Source organism: Sus scrofa, chromosome 16 (assembly GCF_054392235.1).
Source record: "Sus scrofa isolate SSC_HxYL_T2T_F1_AM1 chromosome 16, Sscrofa_HxYL_maternal_Yorkshire_Landrace_v2.0, whole genome shotgun sequence".
Taxonomy (NCBI): domain Eukaryota; kingdom Metazoa; phylum Chordata; class Mammalia; order Artiodactyla; family Suidae; genus Sus; species Sus scrofa.
In genome coordinates, this window is record NC_139398.1 from 44,339,847 (window position 1) to 44,364,940 (window position 25,094).

General features: G+C 41.9%; 1 protein-coding gene and 1 long non-coding RNA gene across 2 annotated transcripts in view; both read left to right on the forward strand.

Moving 5' to 3' along the window:
* ITGA2 (integrin subunit alpha 2) overlaps positions 1 to 25,094 on the forward strand; it is a 97,915-nt gene that overhangs the window by 12,356 nt on the left and 60,465 nt on the right. The window contains 1 exon segment of the mRNA NM_001244272.2: positions 13,997 to 14,117. Within this exon segment, the coding sequence (NP_001231201.2) occupies positions 13,997 to 14,117 (121 nt within the window).
* LOC146395542 (uncharacterized) lies at positions 701 to 7,149 on the forward strand. Its single transcript, XR_014831298.1, has 2 exons — positions 701 to 1,634; positions 2,927 to 7,149. It is a non-coding gene; the product is annotated as an uncharacterized LOC146395542 (long non-coding RNA).

The window sequence follows — 25,094 nt, forward strand, 5'->3', positions numbered from 1 at the left end:
CACTCCCCTTCTTGGAAGCAGTGTGACAACACAATTGTGTCCAGACCTTCATTAACAAATGACCCCGAGGGACAAAATTATTCCCACTATGCTAAATAAACATGTATAAATGTTCATGGCATCATGGAAAAAACTCTAGCTTTGAAGATTAAATTTTCATCTTAATGCCATTTTTCTGGGTGACTTTGGATAAGTTATAAGCAAACTATTGCCTCCTTTGCAAGGTCTTTGGGAGGAGCAAATGGAATTACGAATAGAAAAGTATTTTGCACCCTGGAAAAGATGATATAATGTTACTTTTCAAAACCCGTGTCCTTGGTACTCATCCATTTTTATCATCCCTATTTTAAGGGACCTTAATGATCTGCCTATTATACGGGCAGTAGCGTGTCAGACAGGGGAGGCATTGGAGGATTCTATGCAGCTCCTCCAGGAGGTCTGCTTTCCATTTCCAGTGTCACCTGTGGAGGAGAATGGTAGTTCCTGAATCCATATTGAATGTAACATTTAACACTCCAAAAAAAAAAAAAAAAAAAAAGTTAAAAGAAAACAGAAGTTTTCTTTCTTAATGAAAGCAGGAGAATGTTATACTGCTATATTCCAAAAGCAGTTTTAAGGGTCATTTTGTGCTTTTGGCTTTAGCACTGCTCTCCCCTCCCCATCTCCTTTTAAGTACTTTAGCTGTAAGCCAGACACTGTAGGGCTTAAATCTGTATATACAGTGAATGTGTGGTCATTTTTCTTAGGGGCCTCTAATTTCTAAATTTAGTTGCTTTATTTTCTTGAGAAGAGTTTTCCAAATTATTTCTGCATTATTTTCCTTTTAGCATGAAGACAGTGCTGTTGGGAATTTCCTGTAATCATGTATGTGTTCAAAGGATCTAATGTGACCTATGACCATTTTCCATTGTCATACATATCCTAGGTAATGATTAACTACACTTGAGGGTTTGAAGTCTGTTTTCTTAGTTTGAAAGTCAGGGTCTGAGTAACCTCACTTCCTGCTGTGGCTTCCTGGAGGGTCCGTGGAGCTGATAATGTTTTCTTGGCTCTCATGGTGCACTTTGAATGGGTCTCAGCAAAATGCAGACTCGCCGGCCTCCTACCCATTACACAGCACTTCTCAGAAACTTAAATGGAAACTGATTCAGGGTATGTTTTTCATGTGAGAGGTGAAAGTGGGATCACAAATTGGTATGCCTTTTAAATTTTTCAAAGTAGTCTATCATCAGTAACATATATTCATAATAAAATCTAACAAAAGCAAGCTGGCTTTACGAAGCGTTCATCTTTGGCTGGACACCAGGTTGAGAGTTTTATACATGCTGTCTGATCACAAGGAGGTAGGCTCATAGATAAGTCTGTTTCACATTTGAAAAAGCGGAGGCTTATATCAGATAAGGAACTTGCCCCAGGTTCACAGAGCTATTCAAGCTTCAGAAGCCAAGCTTTGAGGCTCTATGAAATACTATTGGTCTTACCCAGCATGTGGATTTTTTTTTTTTTTTTTTTCCTTTTTTGGCTGCCCAGTGGCATATGGAGTTCGCAGGCCAGGGATCAGATCTGAGCCACAGTTGCAGCATACACCACAGCTGCAGCAACACCGGATCCTTTAACCTACTGTGCTGGGCTGGGTATCGAACCTGCATCCTGGTGCTGCAGAGATGTCACTGATCCCATTGCACCATAGTGGAAACTCCAGATTCTCTTAGCTAAAAAAAAATAACAATCCAGAGTTGTGGCTCAGTGGGTTAAGAACCCAGCATAGTGTCCGTGAGGATGTAGGTTTAATCCCTGGCCTCGCTCAGTGGGTTAAGGATCTGATGTCCCTGTAAGCTGTGGCTTAAGTCACAGATGCTGCTCAGATCCCATGTTGCTGTGGCTGTGGTGTAGGCCTGCAGCTGCAGCTGCAGCTCCAATTCAACCCCTAGCCCAGGAACGTCCATGTGCCACAGGTGTAGCCCTGAAAAGAAAATCCTCCTCCTCCTCCTCCTCATCCTTGTACTTCCAGCACTGGCACACTTCTGCCACCCCATCACTCTAAAATATAATCAGTCTTCTTGCTAGGGGTCTCTAGATGTTCTTTAAAATTCTAAAAAGAAAATAAGATTTGTGTGTATTTGTATATACATATGTCTGTGTACATATTTCTACATATACATATATCTATGTACATATTTATTGGTCTTTTAACCTGCATTCAAGCATCTTCTGTTGAACCAGTCGAGACCTTATATTTATTAATGAACCTGGTCTTTATTGATCTCTCATTATATGCATAACTTTTTGTTAGGTGGAAAGGTGCAACAATCTCTCTGTTAATCAGTTGATTATTACTGATCTGCAATCATGTAGATGAAGGGCACTATTCTGAGTACTGAGAAATAAAGCAGTAAACAAAATAGGCAAAGTCGCTACTCTTAGGGACAAGTGCACATTTACCATAAAACAAGTGAAGCTTAAGTTCCGGGGACCCTCATTCTGCAGGCCCCTTCTCATGCATTCACATGCCTGATATTTTTATTCAAGATGTGGAAGTTCAGATCACTGTTTCTTTGTACCCTAACCATAACATATTTCAACAAAGACATTAACAGCAAACTGGTTAATAGATGCCATCAGTTCAAAAAGTTTCTGGATTAATCCCTGTAAAAGAAAATTCGAAGTGCCTTGAAATGTAGTTCCTGTATAATGCTAGAAAAGTTGTAAATATTTACATGAAGGAGTCACAAAAATGAAAGGAACTTTTCTTTCTTTTCTTTTTGCCTTTTAGGGCCACATTTGCAGCACATGGAAATTCCCAGGCGAGGGGTCTAATCGGAGCTACAGCTGCTGGCCTACATGACAGCCACTGCAACGCCAGATTCTGCAACCTACACCACAGCTCAGGGAAACGCTGGATCCTTAACCCACTGAGCGAGGCCAGGGATCAAACCTGCATCCTCATGGATATTAGCCAGGCTTGTTACTGCTCAGCCACAACAGCTTCTGAAAGGAAACCTTTTTTAACTATAAACAATAATTGTAAAAATTCATTTTACCATGCCAAAAAATTAAATGCTTTTAGAGACTATGATTTTATAAAATTGTCATGTGAACAGGTGATCAAAAGATGTAGAGCCAAAAACTATACGCAAAAAGTATTACAGAAGTATGTCAGGCAACTAGTAAAATACATGTTATTTTTGGAGTATTTTTCAGCTTTTAAAACTATGTAACTTGCTCAGATTGCTTTCCTCATTCTAAACGAATATTTAATTTTATACCTGAATTTGATTCACAGTTTTATAATATTTTTCCTTTAAGAGCTACTCTTCCCCAATTGCAGAAGCATCAATCCCTACCAGACTTAACTCTTCCTTTACAGATTCTATTAAGGAAGTCAGACAAATAAAAAAGGATAAATATATAACATATGAGGTACCAATGCTCTATTAAGAAAAATACAGCAAAATAAGGGAGACAGAGGATGCTGGGAGAGGGTGGGAAACAGGAAGGTATTATTTCACTTGGGGTTCTATTATGACTATTGCTTTATAACAAATGATCACGTGTAGTAACTTAACATACATTTATTATCTCATGGTTTCTCTGGGTCAGGAGTTGGGGCATGACTTCACTGGGGTCCTCTGTTTCAGGATCTCTCATAAGGCTGCACTCAAGGTGTTGGCCAGGATGGGGGGGGGGGTCTCATCTGAACACCTACCTGAGGAAGGATCTGGTTCTGTTCACTTTGTTGGCAGCATTACTTTTCCCTGGAGCTGTTGGACTGGGGGCCTCAGGTCTTCACTGGCTCTCAGCCAGAGGCTGCCCTCGGTTCCTCACCCATGGGCCTCTTTGCTTCATCCAACAAGAGAAAGTGTCTGCTAGCAAGATGGGCGTTACGGTCTTATGTGATTTAATCACAGAAGTGACATCCTGTGATATTTGATTCTACATCTTTGAATCTTCGGTTCTTTTGGTTCGAAGTCACAGCTCCTGTGCCCACCAAAGGGAGAGGATCCCACAAAGGCATGCATAGCAGGAGATAAGGGTAGCCAGGAGCCCCTGACCAGCGCAGGTAGTAGGGGATGGCGGCTCTGATAGACTGATGTTTGATGCAGAAACACAACAGTCTCTGGGCAGAGTGTTCCTTGTAGAGAGAACAAATGCAAAGGGCCTGAGGTCGGAGTGTGTTTAAGGAAGAGTCCAGAATCCAGGTGAGTGAGCTAAAAAGCTAGGGTAAGAGGTGAGGTCAGACAGGATGGGGAAGGAAATGATTCTGCAGCTATTGAGACAGAACTTACGCAGGAGAACAGTTAAGTAACACTTCGAGATATTCACCATTTGCATCTCTTGTGGTACACGATCAGATCACAGGATTTAGAAGGGTATGTGCAGGCTCGAAGGGTAGGGGAGGATCCGAGCTCAACGTTTATAGAGAAGTGACCTGTGAACAGAGATGTAACAGAAGAACTAGAAGCTTCAGTTGCCTGTTATTTCCATAAACAGCTTTGAAATGTGTAGGGTATTTCTTGTTCCTGAGCAAGCTATTCAACAGGCACTGACTTGCTAAAGCACAAAAATGCTCTTCTAAGAGAGAGGGAGAAAAAGGAGTTTCTTCGTCCAGATAGAAAGACTTTAGGGAGAAAGTGTTAAAATAGAAAGTGAGTTGATGAGCTGGTACTTCCCCCAGTCCTCTTGGACTCTGGGAGTCAGTGAGCCTGCCAGATGGCAGCTCATCTCCGACATCCTTATATATATTCAAAAGAGATCTATTGAGTTGTCAAGAAGCACTAAATCATAGTAGATGGACTTATGCAATCGCTGTAGACTTTTGAAGATGTTCACTGCCTGCAAGATCAAAAAATGTGAAAGGGCCTCACCATTGCCTAACAACACCCTAGAGCGCCCCAAGGCTTGATGCAATCTTGGGTTTTTTTTTTTCATACAAGCTATGAACCTTAAATTATATAATTCAAATTTGTATATCTCTCTCCTGTACTTTTATTTGTGTTTATTTTTTGTCTTTTTAGGGTCACACGCATGGCACATGGAGGTTGCCAGGCTAGAGGCTGAATCAGAGCTGTAGCTGCCGGCCTACAGCACAGCCACAGCAACACCAGATCCGAGCCGGGTCTGAGACCTACACCACAGCTCAGATCCTTAACCCACCGAGCGAGGCCAGGGATCATGGATGCTAGCCAGATTCATTTCGCTGAGCCATGATGGAAACTCCTCCTATACTTTTGTATGCTCTTCTGTGTATTGACAGAATTATCTTTGAAACTCGGTAGAAATTTTAGAATTTCCTGTTGGAATCTGATTTCCCCCTGAAATCAGAATCTGGGGCTGCCCTAACAAGATACCACGGAAGGGGTGGCTTTAACAAATTTATTTTCCCACAGTTCTGGAGATAGTTATTCAAGATCAAGGGGCCTCATCAGGAATGGTTCCTGGGAGTTCCCGCTGTGGCTTAGCGGCAATGAACCTGAATAGTATCCACAAGTTTGTGGGTTTGATCCCTGGCCTGGCTCAGTGGGTTAAGGATCTGGCTATGGTGTAGGTCACAGTCACAGCTCAGATCCCAAGTGGCTGTGGTGTAGACAGGCAGCTGCGGCTCCGATTCAACCTCTAAACTAGGAACCTCCATATGCCACAGGTGTGCCCCTAAAAAAAAAAAAAAAAAGGTTTAGTTTCTGGTGATGCCTCTCTTCTTGGTTTGTAGACTGCTGCCTTCTGGCTGTGGCCTTTCCTTTGTACATATCTGGAGAGAGAGAGCTCTGGGGTCTTGTTCCCTGAGCACCAGCCCTGTCAGATCAAGGCCCACCTTTATGAATTTTTTTAACCTAAATATTTCCTTAAAGACCCTATCTTCAAATTTAGTCACATTAGGAATTAGCATATCAATGTGGGAATTTGGGGGAGAGGCAATTCATCCATAACACCCCTTTAGGCTTAACAATATATTAATGGATTCCTTTCTGACCATGGAAGTGATGAGTATATTTCTTTAATATGAATGCAGAATAATTGTCAAATAAGTGATAAGTACACAATGATAAAAACCCAGGGAGAGGGGTGTGAGCTTTCCCTTGTGGTGCAGCAGGTTAAGGATCTGGTGTTGTCACTATGGTGGCTCAGGTTACTGCTGTGGCATGGGTTCAATTCCTGGACCAGGAACTTCCACATGCCATGGGTGTGGTCAAAAGGGGGGAATGGGAGGTAGTCATAAATTATAAAGCAAAATAATTTGTGAAATTATTACTCAGATGTCAGTGAGTGTCTCTGCTGCTTAAAATTGAAATAAAATTCTGTGAAAGTCCTTATTCTCCCCTAGTAGGATAATGCAGTGGTCTCCAGATTGCTCTGACTCCACAAGAAGTATCCATTTTCATTGTCTTTGGCCTTCAGTATCCTGATGGGGGGTTTTGTTCTCCACTCTGACAGGTCTAGTATTTGATTTTACCCTATGTACAAGCTCCTCCGCCACCTTGTTACCGGTTCATGGACGCTGACATGACATGAGATTCCTGGGTCAGAGACAAAGGACTTTATTACTCATAGCACAATGGGCAGCACGAGCTTGGCTGTGTTTGCATCAGTTCCCCTGTGCTTCCCCATGACATCCCGAGGGCTACACAAGCCTGCACACTTGGTAGGATGTCTTATGAGAGAGGGAAACTGAGTTGGCTGACCTGGTGTCTTAGAGCACGAAGTCAGCAAGCCTGTTCTTTGTCCTGGAGAGAGTTATTACCTCACCCTCAAGGTTTCTCGCTGCAAACACAACCCTGAGAAATGGCCCAGCATCAGTCAAGATCTTAGGTTACTGACGCATCCATTATATTGAGTTGAATGGTGGCCCCCCTCAAAGATATATCCCAGTCCCCAAATCTGTGAGTGTTACCTGATTTACACAGAGGGGCTTTGAAGACTGCCCTGTGAAAGTGTCGGGAGAAACTTGAATGGTGAAACCACTTCTGGTGAGGGCTCAGAAGTGTCAAAGAGTTATTAGAAATTGGAGGAAAGGTGGTCCTTGTTATAGAGTGAAGAAATTGTGGTCAGATTGTATCCTACTGTTGTATGGGAGGCTTTCAAGCAACGAACGTGGGTATTTAGCTAGGATTGCCAAGCAAAATGATGCTTTTGTTTTCTTGTAGGAAAATATAAGAGGAAAGGGATAAATTGAGAAAGGAAGTGTTAAACAAAAAAGAACTATTTAATGATTTGAGAAAGTCTCAGCCTATCCACACTAGCGCAAAAAAAAAAAAAAAAAAGCAGCAGCAGATATTGGGAGATTCATGGTTAGGAGGGTGTGCTCTGAAGGCAAGGTCAAGGGTGTGGTTGGAAAACATTTTGCTGAACTGATTAGGCATGTGCTTCCTGCATCCTCACAACCATCCTGGCAGAGGCCAGGAATAGAGATGGAGTTATCCAGTGTGGATCCCCATGACATACACAGGAGACCTACAAGGTTTTTAGCAGTGTTGTCTCAGCAGAAATGCTGCTCTTGTACTGAAGGGCTCAGAAAGCAGAGGCCAATAGAGCTGTTACAGGCCCAGGGGATAAAGCCTGCAGCAACAGAGGATTATTTTCAGGCCTTGAAACCTAATGGAATTTGGGTTATGCTACCTGATTTACACAGAGGGGCTTTGAAGATTGCCCTGTGGAAGCTGTCGGGAGAAACTTGAATGGTGAAGCCACTTCTGGTGAGGGCTCAGAAGTGACGAAGAGTTATTGGAAACTGGAGGAAAGGTGGCCCTTGTTATAGAGTGGAGAAATCATGGTCAGACTCTTTTGGTACCAGTGACTCCCTTATTCCTTCTAATCTCTGCCTTTTAAATGGAAATGTCTACCACATGCCTATCAAACCGTTGTTTTTTAAAAGCAGAGAACTTGTTTTCTAGATTCCCAGATCCCCAAGATGGAGATAAATTTTGCCCCAGGACAGATCAAACCTAGAGTTTCACCCATCTCTGATTTAGATGGGAGTGTTTCTACTGGACTCTTTTTTTTTTTTTGTCCTTTTAGGGTCGCACCTGTGCGGCATATGGAAATTCCCAGGCTAGGGGTCACATTGGACCACAGCCACAGCAGTGCCAGATCCGAGCCATGTCTGTGACCTACACCACAGCTCACAGCAACGCTGGATCCTTAACCCACTGAGTGAGGCCAGGGATCGAACCCACAACCTCACGGGTCCTAGTCGGATTCGTTTCCGCTGCGCCACGACGGGAACTCCTCTTCTGAACTCTTGAGCACAGTCTCTTGAGAACCTTTGTTGTCCCCTAAAAGTGTTCGCCTGTGTCTTGGTGCCCCTGCAATGCTCAGCTCACTGTCTGATGTCCCTGCTTCTGCCACTACCTCTGTAACTTTGAAGACTGGTCCCTACCAGGCATGGGAGAGAGATGGGCTCCACCTCCCTAGAGCAGTGACACCATGGGCTTGTACTGTCATGGAAACTTAGGCCTTAGAATTCTCATATATGCTTAATTTGGTTTTTACTTACTTTTTATTGAAATATAATTGACATATTAGCTTCAGGTGTACAACACAATGATTTGATACAGGTATATATGTTACAAAATGAGCACCACAATGAGGCAATATCCATCACCACACATAGTTACAATTTTTCTCTTGTGATTAGAACTTTTAAGACCTATTCTCTTAGCAATTTTCAAATATACAATACAGTATTATTAATTATGGTCTCCATATTGTTACTTACGTCCCTCTGACTTATAACTGAAAGAATTTTTATATTTTTTTTCACTATTTAACAGGGACATCCCCCCCCAAAAAAAAACCAGCATACATCTGGAGGAATGGGCCAGAATGGAATATGAGAGTCCCAGTTAAAAATACCCCTCCTTTCCCAGGTCTTGTTTTTGGCTTTAATTCTCTTCTCTTAACATGACTTATCATGGTTTTTTTTTCCCCTTTATCTCTCTGGGTCTTCTTGCAAATGAACCCCTTCCGTGAAAAGCCTGCCCTTCAACATATGTAGATATGTTTAAATTTTGCTTTGGCCACAAAAATTAAGCTCTTCTCTGCGATCTTCTACTATGAATGTGTGTCATTAAGCTCTGACAGTTATGCTGTGGCAGTCAAGACACTTCCTGATAAAATTTTATTGTTGAATATAGAATGACATGTCTTGTTTACTACACTTTTTTCTGCCTTTGTTTTCCAAGGATTTTGTTCTTTTCTGAGCTTCACTACATTTTGAGAACAAAACTGGTTTAACTATATCTCATTCCCAAACATATTTATTTCTCTTTGGAATTGTCTTATTATTTAAAGTCGGGTTCCAGAAAAAAAAAAAAGTAGGAGAATGAGCGCCATATATGCTGAAACTATTTATTAAAGTATTAAGGTTTCTCAGAAAGCTATTTCAGAGATGAGCAAGAACTCTCAGGGCAGAAGGTGCTGTAGAATTTTTAAACGAATGGAAGAAAAAAGTCTGCATTAATCCGTGTGTGCTGAACTACCTGTTTTACCTGTGGATATTGAGATGGCAACAAGCCAGGTTATGATCAAGGGTGAAACATGACCCCCCTTTAACTGTGGACATAGAAGAAATTAGTTAAGCCCCTAGGAAATATATTGCTTACATTTGCAGTAAGTTTTGGTGAGATTCAGTGAATACTTGGGCTCCGTTACTGTCAACCAGTGCACTGTGGATAAATAGTTTGTGTGCTATTACTGCTCTCACAGGCATCCACCTGAGGATGAAAAAGAGAGAGATCCACTCTGGGTAATAGCATGACCCTGGCAGGGCAAAGCTGAAGTCACCTTGAAATTCTCTGCACCTAATAGAGAACAGGAATGTATAAATTAATAAAATAATCTATGACTTGCTGGGACAGTGTCTCACCACCCCCATACCGCTTCACACATCCATGACACTGAGCACGATGTTCCTTGTACCTGGACTGACCTTGGCCTTCCTCTTTAGGTAGTGAATTTCAGCTCATCCTCTAAGGTCCAGATGGATTGCCACCTCTTCTACGAAGCCTTCAAACTCAGATTTACCTTCTTCTTAACGTTTGGTTCAAGGTTCTTTGTAGTTTTCTGAAATTTAATACTTATCCCATGAAGATATAATTGTTTTTAATTCAAATTACAAGAATGGAGGCTCAAAGACAGGAATTTTGTCTGTTTTGTTCATTGCTATATCCCCAGGATCTCAGAAAATACCTAGCACAAAGGAGTTGGATAAATATTTTTTGAATGATCCATTTCTTAGTGTGTGGGCATGTTGCAGGGGGTGGAGTGGGGGAAGAAACACAATGAACCAAATACGGTTGTTATTTTCCATATGATCCAGTTAAGTTATGAGGACAGACATAGGAGCACATTACCATAAGCAGTGGGATTGTAAAGAGGAAATAGACATTTAATTAGAATACTTCCATTAAATTTGTAGAGGCTAATTAGCTTAGGCTAAGTGTGAAATGGTGACATAGATCATTGTAAATACATGTTTGAAAAAAATAAGTATAGTGCTAGGTGATTGTCCAGATTTATGAAAAGGTGTAGGCTCTTGAGGGAAGGATTGAAGTAGCAGAAAGAAGAGATTGAGGATCAGTGGAAGGAAGAAACGGTGATGGAGAAGGACATGTTTTATGAGAAAAACGAGCAGACCACTCATGAATGGAAATTCTGCACGATGAGATTAAGATGAACCCAGACCAAGACTCAGGGCTCAACCACCAATTGCGTGCTAGAAAGGCATCTAACCTCCATGAGTTGCAGTCTCCTTATTTGTACACTGGTAATGATAACTAGGTTTTACTGTTCACAAGGATACTGTGGGGATCCAATGAGTCAAGATGATTCTGACATAGGCAGGCAAATACAAGCAGTAAGAAATGGTAGGATACAAATTGGAAAATACATTATGGTTTAAATATGACAGGAAAAAAAAATACCAGAAGGAAATAGTATATCCAAATTAACTGTACTTACATAAGAATGATATGATTATGAGTAATCTTTCCTTAATCTTCTCTATATTCCATATCATCATCAAAGAATGTATATTTGTTAACAATTGATTTCACTCAATTTTTTTGTCTGTTTTTGGGGCGGGGGGGGGCACAACTGCGGCTTATGGAAGTTCCCAGGCTAGGGGCTAAATAGGAGCTGCAGCTGCTGGCCACAGCCACAGCCACAACCATGTGGAATCCAAGCCTCATCTGTGACCTACACTATAGCTCACAGCAATGCCAGATCCTTAACCCACTGAGTGAGGCCAGGGATGGAACCCACGTCCTTATGGATAGATAATAGGTTCCTTACCACTGAGCCATGATGGGAACTCCTCATTCTGTAAATATTATCCCTTAATGCTGAGAAGGTAAGGGTGAGTTTGAAATAAGGTCTGAGCTCTCAAGTTGCTTAGATTTTAGTAGGCAGACAGATCCAAAACAATGTAGATACATAAGATCAGAAAAAGAGCTTCAATAAGTAGCGTAATGATGGAGGAGGGCATTGCTGGTGGAGGAGTCGGGGTAGGTCTCTACAAGGGTAGCAGAGACCTAATTGAGCAAAGACCTATGTGATGAATGGGTGGCAAGACATAAATTATGAGTTGGGACGAATGTTGTAGGCAGTGGATCAAGCAGCTGCAAAGGCCATAAGCAAAATGAATGATGTGTTCAAAGAACCAGAAGGAAACTCAGTGCAGCTGGAACACGGCAGGGAGGGTGGTGGAAACTGAAAGTCACCAGATACACGAGGGCCAGATCACGAAGGACCTCTGAAAACTCTGGTAAGAAAGTTGGATTTTGTTCTCAGTGTGATGGCAAGACAGTGGGGCATTTTAAGCAATGTGATTTACATTTTTAACTAATATTTTATATATGTGTATAAGTACATGTGTGTATGTGTATATATACCCAGAGTATATACATATAAGTATATATGCACACATATAATAAAATTGAACTGCTAGGTGATAAAATGGACTCCATCAGGATTTCATGTCATTACTTGATCTGCCAAGATCTGATTAATAGGGGAAAAAAATGAGGTCATCATACATACAGCCATATGTTGTCTTTCGAGCATTAGATATTTTAAAGAGAGGACAGTTTGACATCACCTCCCCAAGATTTTACTAGCATGTTAGATAATTGGTAGCATATTAAGTAGGATTTATTGAGTTCTGCACTATGGGGCAAAGTTAAACTGCTGATTGGAAACACCAGTGTTCTGAATACTGTCTGGTTCTCTGCTCACTTTGCCCTGTTATCTTCTGTTGCATTTGATTTCCTGAAAAGTGTAAAGGAGCAGTGGAGCATATGAAAAATAGAATCAAGGAGAAAATCTGCAAGTGTGAGGCTGTGTAGATTTTGCTACAGAGGATTTGAAGATTATTATTTGTCCTTGTCATCCTTGATAGCATATTATTTTTAAGAAATAATAGTGAGCTGAGCACTCTTGCGTAGACAGATCCATGGTAGAATAGTTTGGGTACATTGAGAGGCACATCGACTACTTTTAAGTCCCCAAAACTTTGTCCCTGCCTTCCTTATTCCTTTGGCACTTGCTGCAGAACATGCCCCCTGAAGGACACGGGCACCACAGGAGAGCCAGCCCTCCTTCTCCATCCTTTCAGTGCCTGGAACAATAGACGTGGGAAATACTGCGCACTTCCAGTGTTGCCCAGAAAGTGGGATATTCCTTTGTGAAAATACACATGAGCGGAACTTTGATGTCGGTTTTAAAGAGTCCACTGTGCCTTCAGTGTCTGCAAAGGTAACTGCTGATCTCGAACAGCTCAAAGCCTGTTCCCATCTCCATAGAGAACATTAATATTCACACAACCTTCTTTAGAATGTTGGATGGCCTGCGTTAATGCCGTCAGTGTCAGAGGGGGACTTCACCAACCTTACTCTTTGCATCTGAAACAAGATTTTTCAAAAAAAAAAAAAAAAAAAAAGTCTGTCAAGGCTTTATCCTATCAAGGTTTCTTTGCAAATGGGTATCGTTTATTGAGCATTCAGAAAGAGAAGCATCAAAAAGCCAAACAACTTTAACAGTTCCCACTGGAATAAAAGAGGTAGGACACTTCCCCCTACATTTTCATCCTCAAAAATGATCCCTTCTGAAAGAAAATGATACAACTTTCAAGGAGCTGTGGTTTTTCTACCTCCTTTGATGTAGTCAGCAAGACTTTTTCAACGGACATTTCATGTAGCGTTCATGTCAAGATCTCCAGGGAGATTCAGAAGAAATAGAAGATAGCCTTCAGACCCTACCCTTGGGTGGCTTAGAGTCTTACTGCATTAGGAAGGACAAATGGCACTGAAGTTACTTCAGAATCCCTAGAGGGAATATGTGCTTGAATATAAGCGTTCAAGCGCTTGAATCAGGGAAACCTGTGTTCAAATCCTGCCCTTCCCTTGTCAGTTTCTCCCTGTGAGACACACTGATCTCCAGGAACCTCAGAAGTCTCTGCAAAACAATGGCGTTCCCTTCGTGGTGCGGTAGAAATGAATCTGACTAGGAACCATGAGGATGCTTGTTCGATCCCTGACCTCGCTTGGTGGGTTAAGGATCCAGCATTGCTGTGAGCTGTGGTGTAGGTCACAGATATGGCTCAGATCTGGCGTTGCTGTGGCTGTGGTGTAGGCTGGCAGCTGTAGCTCCAATTTGACCCCTAGCCTGGGAACCTCCATGTGCCGCAGGTACAGCCCTAAAAAGAAAAAAAAAATACATATATATATGTGTGTGTGTAGATATATAAAAATATTAGCAACCATCCAAGAGTTGCTATGAGGATGAATGAAATAGTGAATCATACATAAAAAGAACTTGGCATGGGGCCAGGGCCCCAAATGAGAACTTAAAAAGAGCAGTTGGCCACTATTTCTTGGTAAATATTGATAAGAGAATAATTACTTTGTCAGACAAGTTGTTTTCTTTTAAAGTGGCCTTTGAGAATTATTTTACAAACTTACATCACAAACTAAGTATTGATGACATCTTCATTTCCCTCTAATAGGCATTTTAAACTGTTGTGTGGCATACAATGTTGGCCTCCCAGAAGCAAAGATATTCTCTGGTCCTTCAAGTGAACAGTTTGGCTATGCAGTGCAGCAGTTTATAAACCCAAAAGGCAACTGGTAAGAATATTCTCTTCTTTATGATTTCAATGAAAAACATATAATTTAATATTTGACGACAATTGCTTGTTCAAATTATTGCATTAATACATTGTCTTCCTTTCTTACTCTGTAAACTGGCATCCATTAGGCTCTGTAAATGTTCAGGTGATGTTTCCTCTGGAACATTCCTCGATGGTAGAATTGTTCCCTAAATTTTCTCCTGCAACAAAGCTTTGTCTCTGGCTATATCCTAAGTCAGCATTCCCCACTCCATGTGATGAGGGGTCCTCACAGGCATTCAGGTCCTCTGTTGTAGCAGCAGGTTCTCCACAGACCCTGGATCATCTAGTAGAGCTCTCTCTGACGATTAAATAGGCTATTGTTGGCTTATCAAATACAAGCTATAATGTATACCCTTTTCTCCATGTGAACTTATGTCTGGTGTTCTAAAAATGAAATTCGAATGCATTCAGAATGCAAATTATTCCCGTGTTGGTACGTACCTGTCTATGTGATGGGGAAACAAAATGAAGGCATCACTCAAGAGGGTAATGTGTCTCAGAAGGCATCTTGGAGGAGGTGAATCAGAAGCTGGCTCTTAAGGGTGGGGATGAGCAGATGTTAACTCATTCCTGCACCCCCTTTTCTCCTAGAAGGAATAGTCTTCCTTCCAGGAAGACTTTTTCCTTGATTGGTTGGCTCTTATCTCTCATTTTAAGCTCCATTGCTGCCTCCTCAAAGAGACCTTTCAGAACCAGCCTAAGTTAGCACTTCATCCCACCTCCCAGTCACTCTCTAGCCTTTTATGCTGATTGATTTATTTCCTCTATAGCAGTTATTACTATCTGAAGTTATCTTTATGTTTGTATGTTCATTATCCATCTTCTGCTCTGTCTCTGAATATTGGGACATTGCTTTGTTCACTGGTGTGTGCTCAGAACCCAGAGTGACTCCTATAATTATTTGTTGAATGATGGAATGAAAATCCTAGGTTCCAACTGATTTGCCAAGGTAGTCTCCAAACTCCAGTAGACTGACTGACCTAAGTAGGAGCTGAACAGGACCTTCAGACGTGCTTCATAAGTGTGGCCTTGCTGAGGATAACCTAGCATTAAATTTGAGGTTATGAAGTTCCTGTCATGGCTCAGCGGAAGCAAATCTGACTAGTATCCATGAGGACGCAGGTTCAATCCCTGGCCTACCTCAGTGGGTTAAGGATCTAGCGTTGCCATGAGTGTGGTGTAGGTCACAAATGAGGCTTGGATCTGGTGTTGCTGTGGCTCTGGGGTAGGCTGGCACCTGCAGCTCCGATTGGACCCCTAGCCTGGGAACCTCCATATGCTGCAGGTGCGGCCCTGAAAAGACAAAATAAAAACTTGCAGTTCTTCTTTTTTTTTTTTTTTTCTCTCCCTTTGGCTGCACCTGAGGCATATGGAAGTTCCCAGGCCAGGCATCAAATATGAGCTGCAACTGCGACCTACACCACAGCTGTGGCAACTCAGGATCCTTTAACCCACTGTACTGGGCTGAGGATCAAACCCACACTTCCATAGTGACCTGAATCTTTGCAGTCAGGTCCTTAACGTACTGTCACAGTGGGAAATCCTGGGGTTATTCATTAAGTAACAGTTTTTCTGGAACAGAGAGAGAGCCACCATCAGTTACAGAGCGGATAAGCCAATCAAGAATTACAGGTTGGAAGTTAAGTCAAAAGGGACAAAGGTGACAGGAACATAGCAGGCCGAGTGAGTCCCTCTGAGCATTCGAAATTTTGCTAAAAGACAAGTGTATTAACAGTTTATGGTGATGTTCTGGAGCTGACAGGGTTTTGTCAAGACCAGAGACACTACACATTTCTCTACATTGGCCTTCTCATGAGATTCCTGAAAGATAAACACAGTATAGTGGCTGTTGGCCAATAAGGCACTGCTCTGTTACTGGCTGGGCTGGTGTTTTTAGCTCCAGTGTAGAGCTTTCTGGTAAGAGGTAATAGGAGGCTTATCAATAAGGCCTTCCTTCAAGACCACATATAATGACCAGCAGGTATGTTCATACCCTACAATACAGGAAGAAGAGAAGGGAGCCTTACTTGAGGGCTACACCCTTTGGAGGTGTGAAGTAGGAAAGAAAGAGAACAGAGGCTGGCCTGGCAGCCCCACTAACCCCCACATCAGTGTCCTCCACTGATCTGGCTTTGTAAGGGCCAGGTCTTGGACATTGTCTTTTTTTGTGTGCATGTGTCTTTTTAGGGCCACACCCATAGCATATGGAGGTTCGCAGGCTAGGGATCCTTTCGGAGCTGTAGCTGCCAGCCTATGCCACAGACACAGCAATGTGAGATCTGAGCTGAGTCTGCAACCTACACCACAGCTCATGGCAATGCCAGATCTTTAACCCACTGAGCAAGGCCAGGGCTCGAACCTGCGTCCTCATGGATACTAGTCAGATAGGTTTCCACTGTGTCACATTGGGAACTCCAGACATCATCTTCTAATGCACCACAGACTGCACACTATGTGAGGTGCAGAAAGTACAAAACATAGACCTTGATTTCATGGCACGAAGGATGAGGAAGATGGATGTGCAGAGCGGGTAGCTGTGAATAATGCCAGAAGCATGAGTGCCAACCCCTGCACTTAACAGTGTTTGTGTTTCCCTAGTGTCACTTGCTCCATTAACTTACTATGAAGTGCTCTTCCCAAGGTCTGGATACTAGAGGGACAGGGTTCCTTCTTGACCTCTCCATAGTTGGCCCTGCCAAGGTGCCCCACCACAGAGGGCAGGGCTTGGGCAGAATCCAGGTGAGTGGTTTTTCCTTCTCCAGTGTTGGGGTGGCCACAGTTGGGACCAGCAGCCTTCACCACTCTCAGGCTCAAGGAAAATAATATGAAACTTGGAATCCAGAATTGCCTATTTGTTTTGACAATTGGCACGGTGCCCTTCCCCACTCCTAATTTATGACGATCGCACAGACATTATGGAAGTAGCAGATGTGGGAAAGACTGTTCAAACATTAACTTTCCTTCTGATATTAATCAAGTAAACTTTGGGCACAGAAGTGGTATTACTATGGATTCTGTCTATAAACTGTGAGTCTTTTTCCCTTAGACTTTTTATATGTAATACACAAACACACAGTCACACTCACACACACTTTCACATATATGCCCTTATTTTTTTTTATTCCCTTCCTACTTGTTCTGAAGCTGCTGTCTTGGTAGTGTTTTCCTCTGCTTGCTTTTGACTTTTTTCTATAATCTGTCTTGAGCCCTGCCTCCCTCTTTCAGCCCTTTCCTTCCTTCTGACAACCTGCTGAAGGCTGTAGCCTGAGTTTTCTTAAATCACACTCCACTATTTTTAAAGCATAGCTTCAGCTACTCCATGTGTCCCACGCTTCTAAGAATTTATAGACGTATTTTATGTTGGGATCTATAAGATTTTAACAAAATAACCTTGACTCCTTTTGTTTTATTTATGATACTTTTATTATACCGTGGACTTGGACCCTAAAAATGGCAGTGATAAGGCTTTGCGAATTCTTGAAACTTTTTAGCAGTCTGCAACGAGGTGGATAATTTTAAAAGCAAACTTACCTCCCAAGTAGAGCACCGGAGTGCTTCACTGCCCATAAGTAAAATTGTGGTCTGTTCTTCCCTCAGTGGAGGCACAAGGGTCATTCCACTTCGGAGCCCACATTTTATACACAGGATGTTCAAGTATAGGTGAAGCAATCCTTATCACAGTCATTTATACAAAGAATCGTGATAGGTTTTAGAGTCATTTCCTGGAAGCTTGTGGTGATAGACACTGTTTCTGTTTGTCTAATCTGAGGGTCAGTCCCAAGAACGATCTGAGCTCATTATATGACTCAAAAACCTTGCAACACTGCAATCACTTGTGTGACGAGGACTGTCTGGGAATTGGGGTATTTCCAGTTGTAGAAAAGTAATCGCTTGTTCTGGTGAGGATCAGGGCATGCTTATTCCTTGAAAGGAGAAAGAAAATGAACATGTGTCATAGTCCTCCCCCCCCCAAAAAAAAAAAATCCTTTCTATCTATACATATTGCAGTCTTTAAGAAACATTTTAGTAAAGCATTGTTTTTTAAATATAACAGATCGTCTGTAAGAGATAGTTCTATAAGAGAATTTTAGACAAATAATGAAGAAGTAACACTCAATTCTACAACAGACCTCAGAGGTTATGTCATATAGTACATTAGTAATGTCAATACTGGTACCTTCTTTGCCAAACACATAATATTCATGATGATGACCCCAGGAGTTTTGTAAGATTACTACCCATTTTACAAATGAGAGGACAGGTGTGAGACTTAGAAAGCTTTATTAATTTGCCTAAGTTTACAGAGCTAAGAGATAATAAACATAGGGTAGATTAATGCAAACAGAGATGAGGTGTTCCAAGTGGATACATTTTTATAGTATCCAAGGAAGTAAGTGGCACTTAATAATAGTTAAAAATAATTTTCAGGAGTTCCTGTTGTGGTGGCTCAGTGGGTTAAGAATCTGACTAGTATCCAAGAGGATGTGGGTTTGATCCCTGGCCTCGCTTGGTGGATTAAGGATCTGGCGTTGCCACAAGTTGTGGGGTAGGTTGCAGATGCAGCTCAGATCCTGCTTTTCTGTACCTGTGGTGTAGCCTGGCAGCTGCAGCTCTGATTTAGCTGCTTCCTTGGGAACTTTCATATGCCACAGGTGTGGCCCTGAAAAGAAAAAAAAAATGTCATGTAAACTTTATAAAATAGGGGTAAACTTCATTCACCATTTTGAATGTACATTTGTTATAAATTGTTTCAAAATTGTAGCAATTTCCATCCAACAGTTCCCATCTGTCTTTTCATTCTCTCATAGACAGGGATTGGTCATGAGGGTCAAGAGCCAGAACACAAGTGTTTTACTCTCAGCTCCCTACCACTAGCTGGGTGACTGTGGGAAAGTTGCACAACCTCTCTGGAGCACAAAGAAAATCCCATCCCTACCAAACCAGAAGTTTTAGCACCTCATGAGAGAATAAAAGTAAAGCGCTTCAAAAACTAAACTACTGTGCATATATGAGGTACTCTCATTAGCTCTGTCTAAAAATATACAGAAAGAAAATCAGGATTTTGAATAACTATCTCCTCCCCAACTCCACTGTCCCCTCCTTAGCCATTTCTCATCTGCCACAGATTAGCTTCGACGCATATTGGATTAACTTTAGTCCATTTCTTCTTCTTGGCCAAGAATGCTCTTCTGATCCCTTTTCCAAAATAATCATTTCTTTGTCTTTCATTATACATCCTTTAAATATTGGCCCATATCATCCTTTATGTCTCTTTCCAAAGATAAAATTCTCTTGCCATTAGGTGTTTCCTGGCAGTGCCATTTAATGTGCTTACTTTATTTATTCACAAGGTTGGCTTTTATTTTAAATCCATGACATATACATATATATGCCTTTTTGTTCTTCCTTTACATTTTAGTTCTTTTCACCAACTTCGTAGTCTTTTTTTTTTTTTTGATTCTGCAAAGGCATTAAAAGTCTGACCCCAATATATTCTTGCACTTTGAAGTTTGAAAAACTTATTGTTAATATTGTTATAAATAATTACTGTGCTATGTTAAGTACTTAAACCAATACTGATAACTTAGGCATACAAAGCAGCATGTTTGCTGTCAACACCGACTTTCCTTTGACTAGCAGAAGGGCCAGGCTAAACAGGGAACCAAGTACCTTTTAGAACCCCATGCACCACCTTACTATTGACTCGCCTATCTTTGTCACACCATAGTTGTTCAATTTTTTCCCCCAGTAACTTTCATAGCTAAATTTTTTAATGGTTTCTGCTATTTACTGTAGATAAAACTCTATATAGAGAGGGCACTTTAAATATCCTCCGCTCTGGTTGACCACACTCCTTCCCAATTACAGACACAAATTTGTGTGTGTGTGTGCCCACAAATACAGGAACACACATGCACACCCATCTTTTTTGTGACTTGCATGTGCAATAGATCTGCAGCTCCAGAGTATCTGGAGACCCTCAGTGATCTGTGAAAGCCTTCTATGCCTCACCAGCTGGTCTTAGCATTTCAGGCTTTCCTTTGTGCTAAAGCCTGGGTGTCTGTTTTTGGAATGAGGTCATTCACAATGGTGATGGGACTCATACACACACACACACACACCTTCCTGGTGGCTAGTTGTGTGAAACTTGGTTCCATCCATTGCCTCCATCTGAAGAAGGATCTGGAGATGCCCAAGTGGCACGGTGAAATCTATTTGTTAATTTGTTTAGAGCCCACAGGATGGAACAACAATGACCTCCCCTCGAGGAGTCCTAATCAACTTAACATGGCAGAAAGAATTGGAGATTTGGATTGAAAGGACGTAGGTGCAGACCCAGGCTTTGTTGCCAATCGGACACTTAGATTTAGTTTCTTTCTATGAAAACAGGTATAGTTAGACTATTTGACCTCACAGGTACTTATAAGGATCAAAGAAGATAATGCACATAAAAAATGTGCTTTATAAACTGTAAAGCAATTTACAAGTATTGTTGCTTTTCCAGTTTTTAGCATTGATAACCATCAGCCAAAGCACCTATTTAAAAGGTACTATCTCATGGGCTTTGATTTATAAAAATGTGCCGTCTTAAAGGCATTCCTTTCCTCCCCGCCGAGGCACAAGAATGTGGAATTTATTTCATCGCCATGCTTTAAATTGTCTGTTTTGGCTTTTGATTTTAATTTCAGGAAAACTGCATGTTGGATGAATCAACAGAATCGGTTTTTATTGATTCATTTGCTTCCAGTGAAAAAATTAATTTCCGGTTGTTTTTTTTTTTTTTAATGAGACAGAACAATAGGCTTAAGATGTTTTAGCAATAATGAGGTTGGTGGACTCCTCATCAGGAAACCGAAAGACCTTGAGGGTTTAGCCATCCGACTATTTGAGGAAGCAATCTGGCAAGCAAAGAAGTCCAAGGCAGCATAATGAGGCAAAGATACCAAAATTGCCTTTCAACACATGCCAAAGACTTTAGCTATTAAGTTTAGAATAGCAGTGTTTGCCAACCAACAGCTAAAAATGAGCTTTCTCTTAGCTGTCTTCCACTTTCTTAGAGATGCCAAGTCTTTACAGGTGAATTCTCCCCTATCACAGATGCCTTTTATGTTACAAGCAGGAAGCAGGTTGCCGTAGAGAACTCACCGGACTTCTTGTGTTGTCAATGGCCTGGGACTAAGCACTCTCAGGGAACAGTAGTTTTATGCATAAAATGTGGGCTTTGAAATTACTCACCTTGATGCAGGTGTTACATACAAAAGGGCTCTAATCCCAAACAAAATATCCCCTTGGGTAAGTGACAGACACCTCAAACTGAGAATACCTCACCCTGAATTCCTGAGCTTCCTTTACCTCAAAATCTTTCTCTCTGGACCATATCCTCCTTATCTGATGGTGACCACTCGGTTGCTTTTAGCTCTAGCCAAAAACCTTGGCGTCATCTTTGACTTTTTTTTAATCAAAAACTAACTTCTCAAGAAATTCCACTGGCCCTACCTTCCAAATGTATCTGAAATAAGGATACCAGTCACTACCTTCCCTCTGCCAGCCTCACAGAAGCCCGACTTCACCTCTTGCCTGGATTATCACAGGTGCCTTCTAAGTGCCTTGCCCACTCCACCTTTACCCCCAGGCAATCATTCTCAACGGAGAAGCCTTCAAATTTCTTCTATAGTGTGGCCAGATCCCACATACCGCTGTGCAGAACCCTCCAAAGGCTTTCTCACTTCAGAGAGAAAGCCATCCTTACAATTTCACACAAGTCTCTATGCTCTGACCTCATCCCAGACCATCTCCCCCTCATGCATTCTGGTCCAGCCACAGGGCTTTTGCACTTGCTGTTGCCACAGCCAGGACCACTCTTCCACCAGAGTCTTATGGTTTACTCCTTCCCCTCCTTTAAATCTTTCCTTAAATGTCACCTTCTCAGTGAGCCCTTCCCAGGACCTCCTAATAAAGATTATACCTTCCACCCCCATACTATCTTTTTCATTTTCCCCACCAAGCACTGACTATATTTTCCTTATTACATTTATTGTCTTGCTTTTTCCCACTAGAATGTGACCTTTAGGAGGCCATACATTTTTGGCTGACTTGCTAATGTATCCCCAGTGCCTAGAATTGAGTCTGGCACATAGTTGGCCTGGCCGCCATGTACAGCCTCACAGGTTGTGTACTGCGCAAGGCCAAGGCTCACCATTCATGTGAGAATGGTACCCCCTAGAGTTGTGTGACATGTCAGCCCGAGAGGATCTCAAGAAACGTTTACTGAATCAAGACATGTTTTGCCCTACTATTTTAAGCACACCTTTGTCAATTTCTAGAAAAATCTCTAGTGTCGAAAAAACGCTTGCAGAGTTAGAAACTCACAGACCAAAGGAAGATATTTATAACAGCCCCTGGATTGTGGGTTTAAAACTACCTACACCACTATAAATACTGTTTACTAACTAAACAAAGCATTTTGAATTCCACTGGAGGTGGGCAAATTGGCTGTGTTTTGGAACTCTATATAATCACTATTTTCCCACAAGATAATTGAACAGTAAGTGTTATTTTAAGTAGTCTTGGAAGAATTCCCAGTTTCACTGTAGGAAAAGAGAAGTTTATATCTTGGGATTTGGTTTTGTTTTGAGAATCAGCACACACGACTGTTCATGCAGCTCTTTGTCTGGTCGTGATTAAATTCAATCCATCACTTCAAAGAGGCTTTGCCACATTTCAACAGGGTTTACCCACTAACGTATCCTCTTCCCCAATTTTATAATGTTCTCTCCTGGTCTGTAGTTCTTCCTGCTACAGCGGATTATGCAAAATTTTGGAGATAAATATACCTGCCTCCCCCATCTTCCTGTCTGATTAATTTGAGAATGTTACAATTCCCTTGGAGTAGCCATGGGCAATGTCATAGCCTTTCCTTATGAGGGTGAGTTGTCAGGGGCAAGGACTGCGCTGGATGTGAGGGAGGAGAGTCTACTGGAAACATTGCCAATAAAGGAGGTGGGCAGTGGTTTTTGTAACATACTCTGCAGTGTGACCTGTGACTTCTTTCTTACTAATGTGATTCACAGTATTTAAAGAATGAGTCATATGCTGAGGACACCCTTGCTGTTCATCAGTCATCCAATGGTCTGGTTTTCTGCTGCCTTCTATTCTTTTGGGTGAAGAGTTTCATATGGTGTCAGTAAGACTGCCAGCAGTTTATATGTGTTCTTTGAAAGAATCTCAAGATACTTACACATCTTCCTTGTCAAGTAGCACATGACTGTGTAGGTGCTTGCCTTTCTCCTCTTCCTGTCTGATTAATGGGAGGGGGCTGGGGCATATCTCTTGGCAGTAGTGAGAATGTCATGTCCTGACCTGAGAGGTTATCACATCCAGGATTCTGTGATGAGGTGGGAGCAGGTGATGGAGAGAGGGTCCAGGGAATGCTTCAGCAATAGGAAACAGCTAGTAGTCTTTTGAGCTTTCTCATTGGAAAACGAGTAGCTAGTGGTGCCGCTGAAGGTCTTGAAGAACAAAATGGTTATGTTTTCAAAAAGAAACACTAAGCTTTTCTTCCTCACTGTGTTTCTCTGGAATGTGGTGAGAGTGGATGGGTAAGGTGTGCAGCAGCAGCCGCTCAAATGACCACCTTGGTTCTATCTGATCATACCCTCTTCTTACCTGATGGTGCCCAGTACAGCCAGGGTCCCATACCCACCTTGGTAGGTGTGGCCTGACACTCAGCTTCCTGTTTCTACTCCCTGATGGTTCTGGAACCCAAACCATCTGTTCAGATGGTTTTCTCAACCCGGCCATTTGCTAGGCCTTCTTGCCACTAAGAGAAAAGAGAATAAATAGCCTAAGGGTTTGGGCATCAGAATCAGCTATGCTTGGCTCTCATGACCCCTGTGAACATGAGTAAGTTGTTCATCTCTCTGTGTCTCAGCGGTTCCATCTGTAAAATGGAGATAACTTTAGACTTGTTTTGCACAGGAAATGAATAATGTTTGGAAAGCTTCATCTACAGTAGTACCAGCTGTCATAAGACGGCTGTAATTAGCACCAGTACCCAGCATGGAGAGGGCCAAAGCCACACTTCCTATTAGAGTTTCATGCTATATAGGAATTCTCTATGGACTCCTCAACTTTTGCTTAAGAAAATAAGACATACGTCTGATGCATCATAGATCTGTGGAAACTGAACGAGGAACAGCTGACAAATCAGTAACAGTATAATGCTTTCCTCTCAACTTGGTGGAGTTTTTCCCATCTTTTTCTTTTTTTGGTTTTTATTTCATTTGGACAAAAAGAAATGCTCCTCAATTAAAAGAGAATTAAAGTTTTTCTACTCAACTTTTCCTCAACCAAGAGAATTCTCTCAAATAATAATGTAGAACCATCCATTTGTTTGTTCGCCTGTGTTTTTATTCATTAGTTCAGCGCGTGGTGACTCAGTGCTAGAGGCACAATTCCCAGTCCCCACAGACATGTCCTCTCTGGTGGGGGACTTGGGAGGCAGGCACTTACGGGGTAATGTGATGAAAACTGCAACTAGGAAAGCTCCAAGGCTATGACAGTAATCAGGAAATCCAGCTTGCTCAGATTTGGAAGAACCTGGAGGAAAGTGGACTCCCTGGGAGAAGTGGTTGTCTAGTGGGAGACCTAACTAATGAGCAGAACTTTTCTAGGAAGGAAACATCGTGTGTGAAGATTTAGAGTGAGAAGAATCTAGCTCCTCCACCAGAGTCTAATGACTAAAATACAGAATTTCAGGAAAGTACATGGAGAAAACAGGACTGGAGAAGTAAGCAAGAGCTGGATTCTCTCTTTTTCTCTCTATTTCTTTTTCTCTTTCTCTCTCTCACCCCTTCTCTCCCTCCCTCCCCCCTCTTCTTCCTCTGTCTTGCCTTCCTTCTTCCTTCCCTTCCTTTCCCATCCTTCCTTCCTT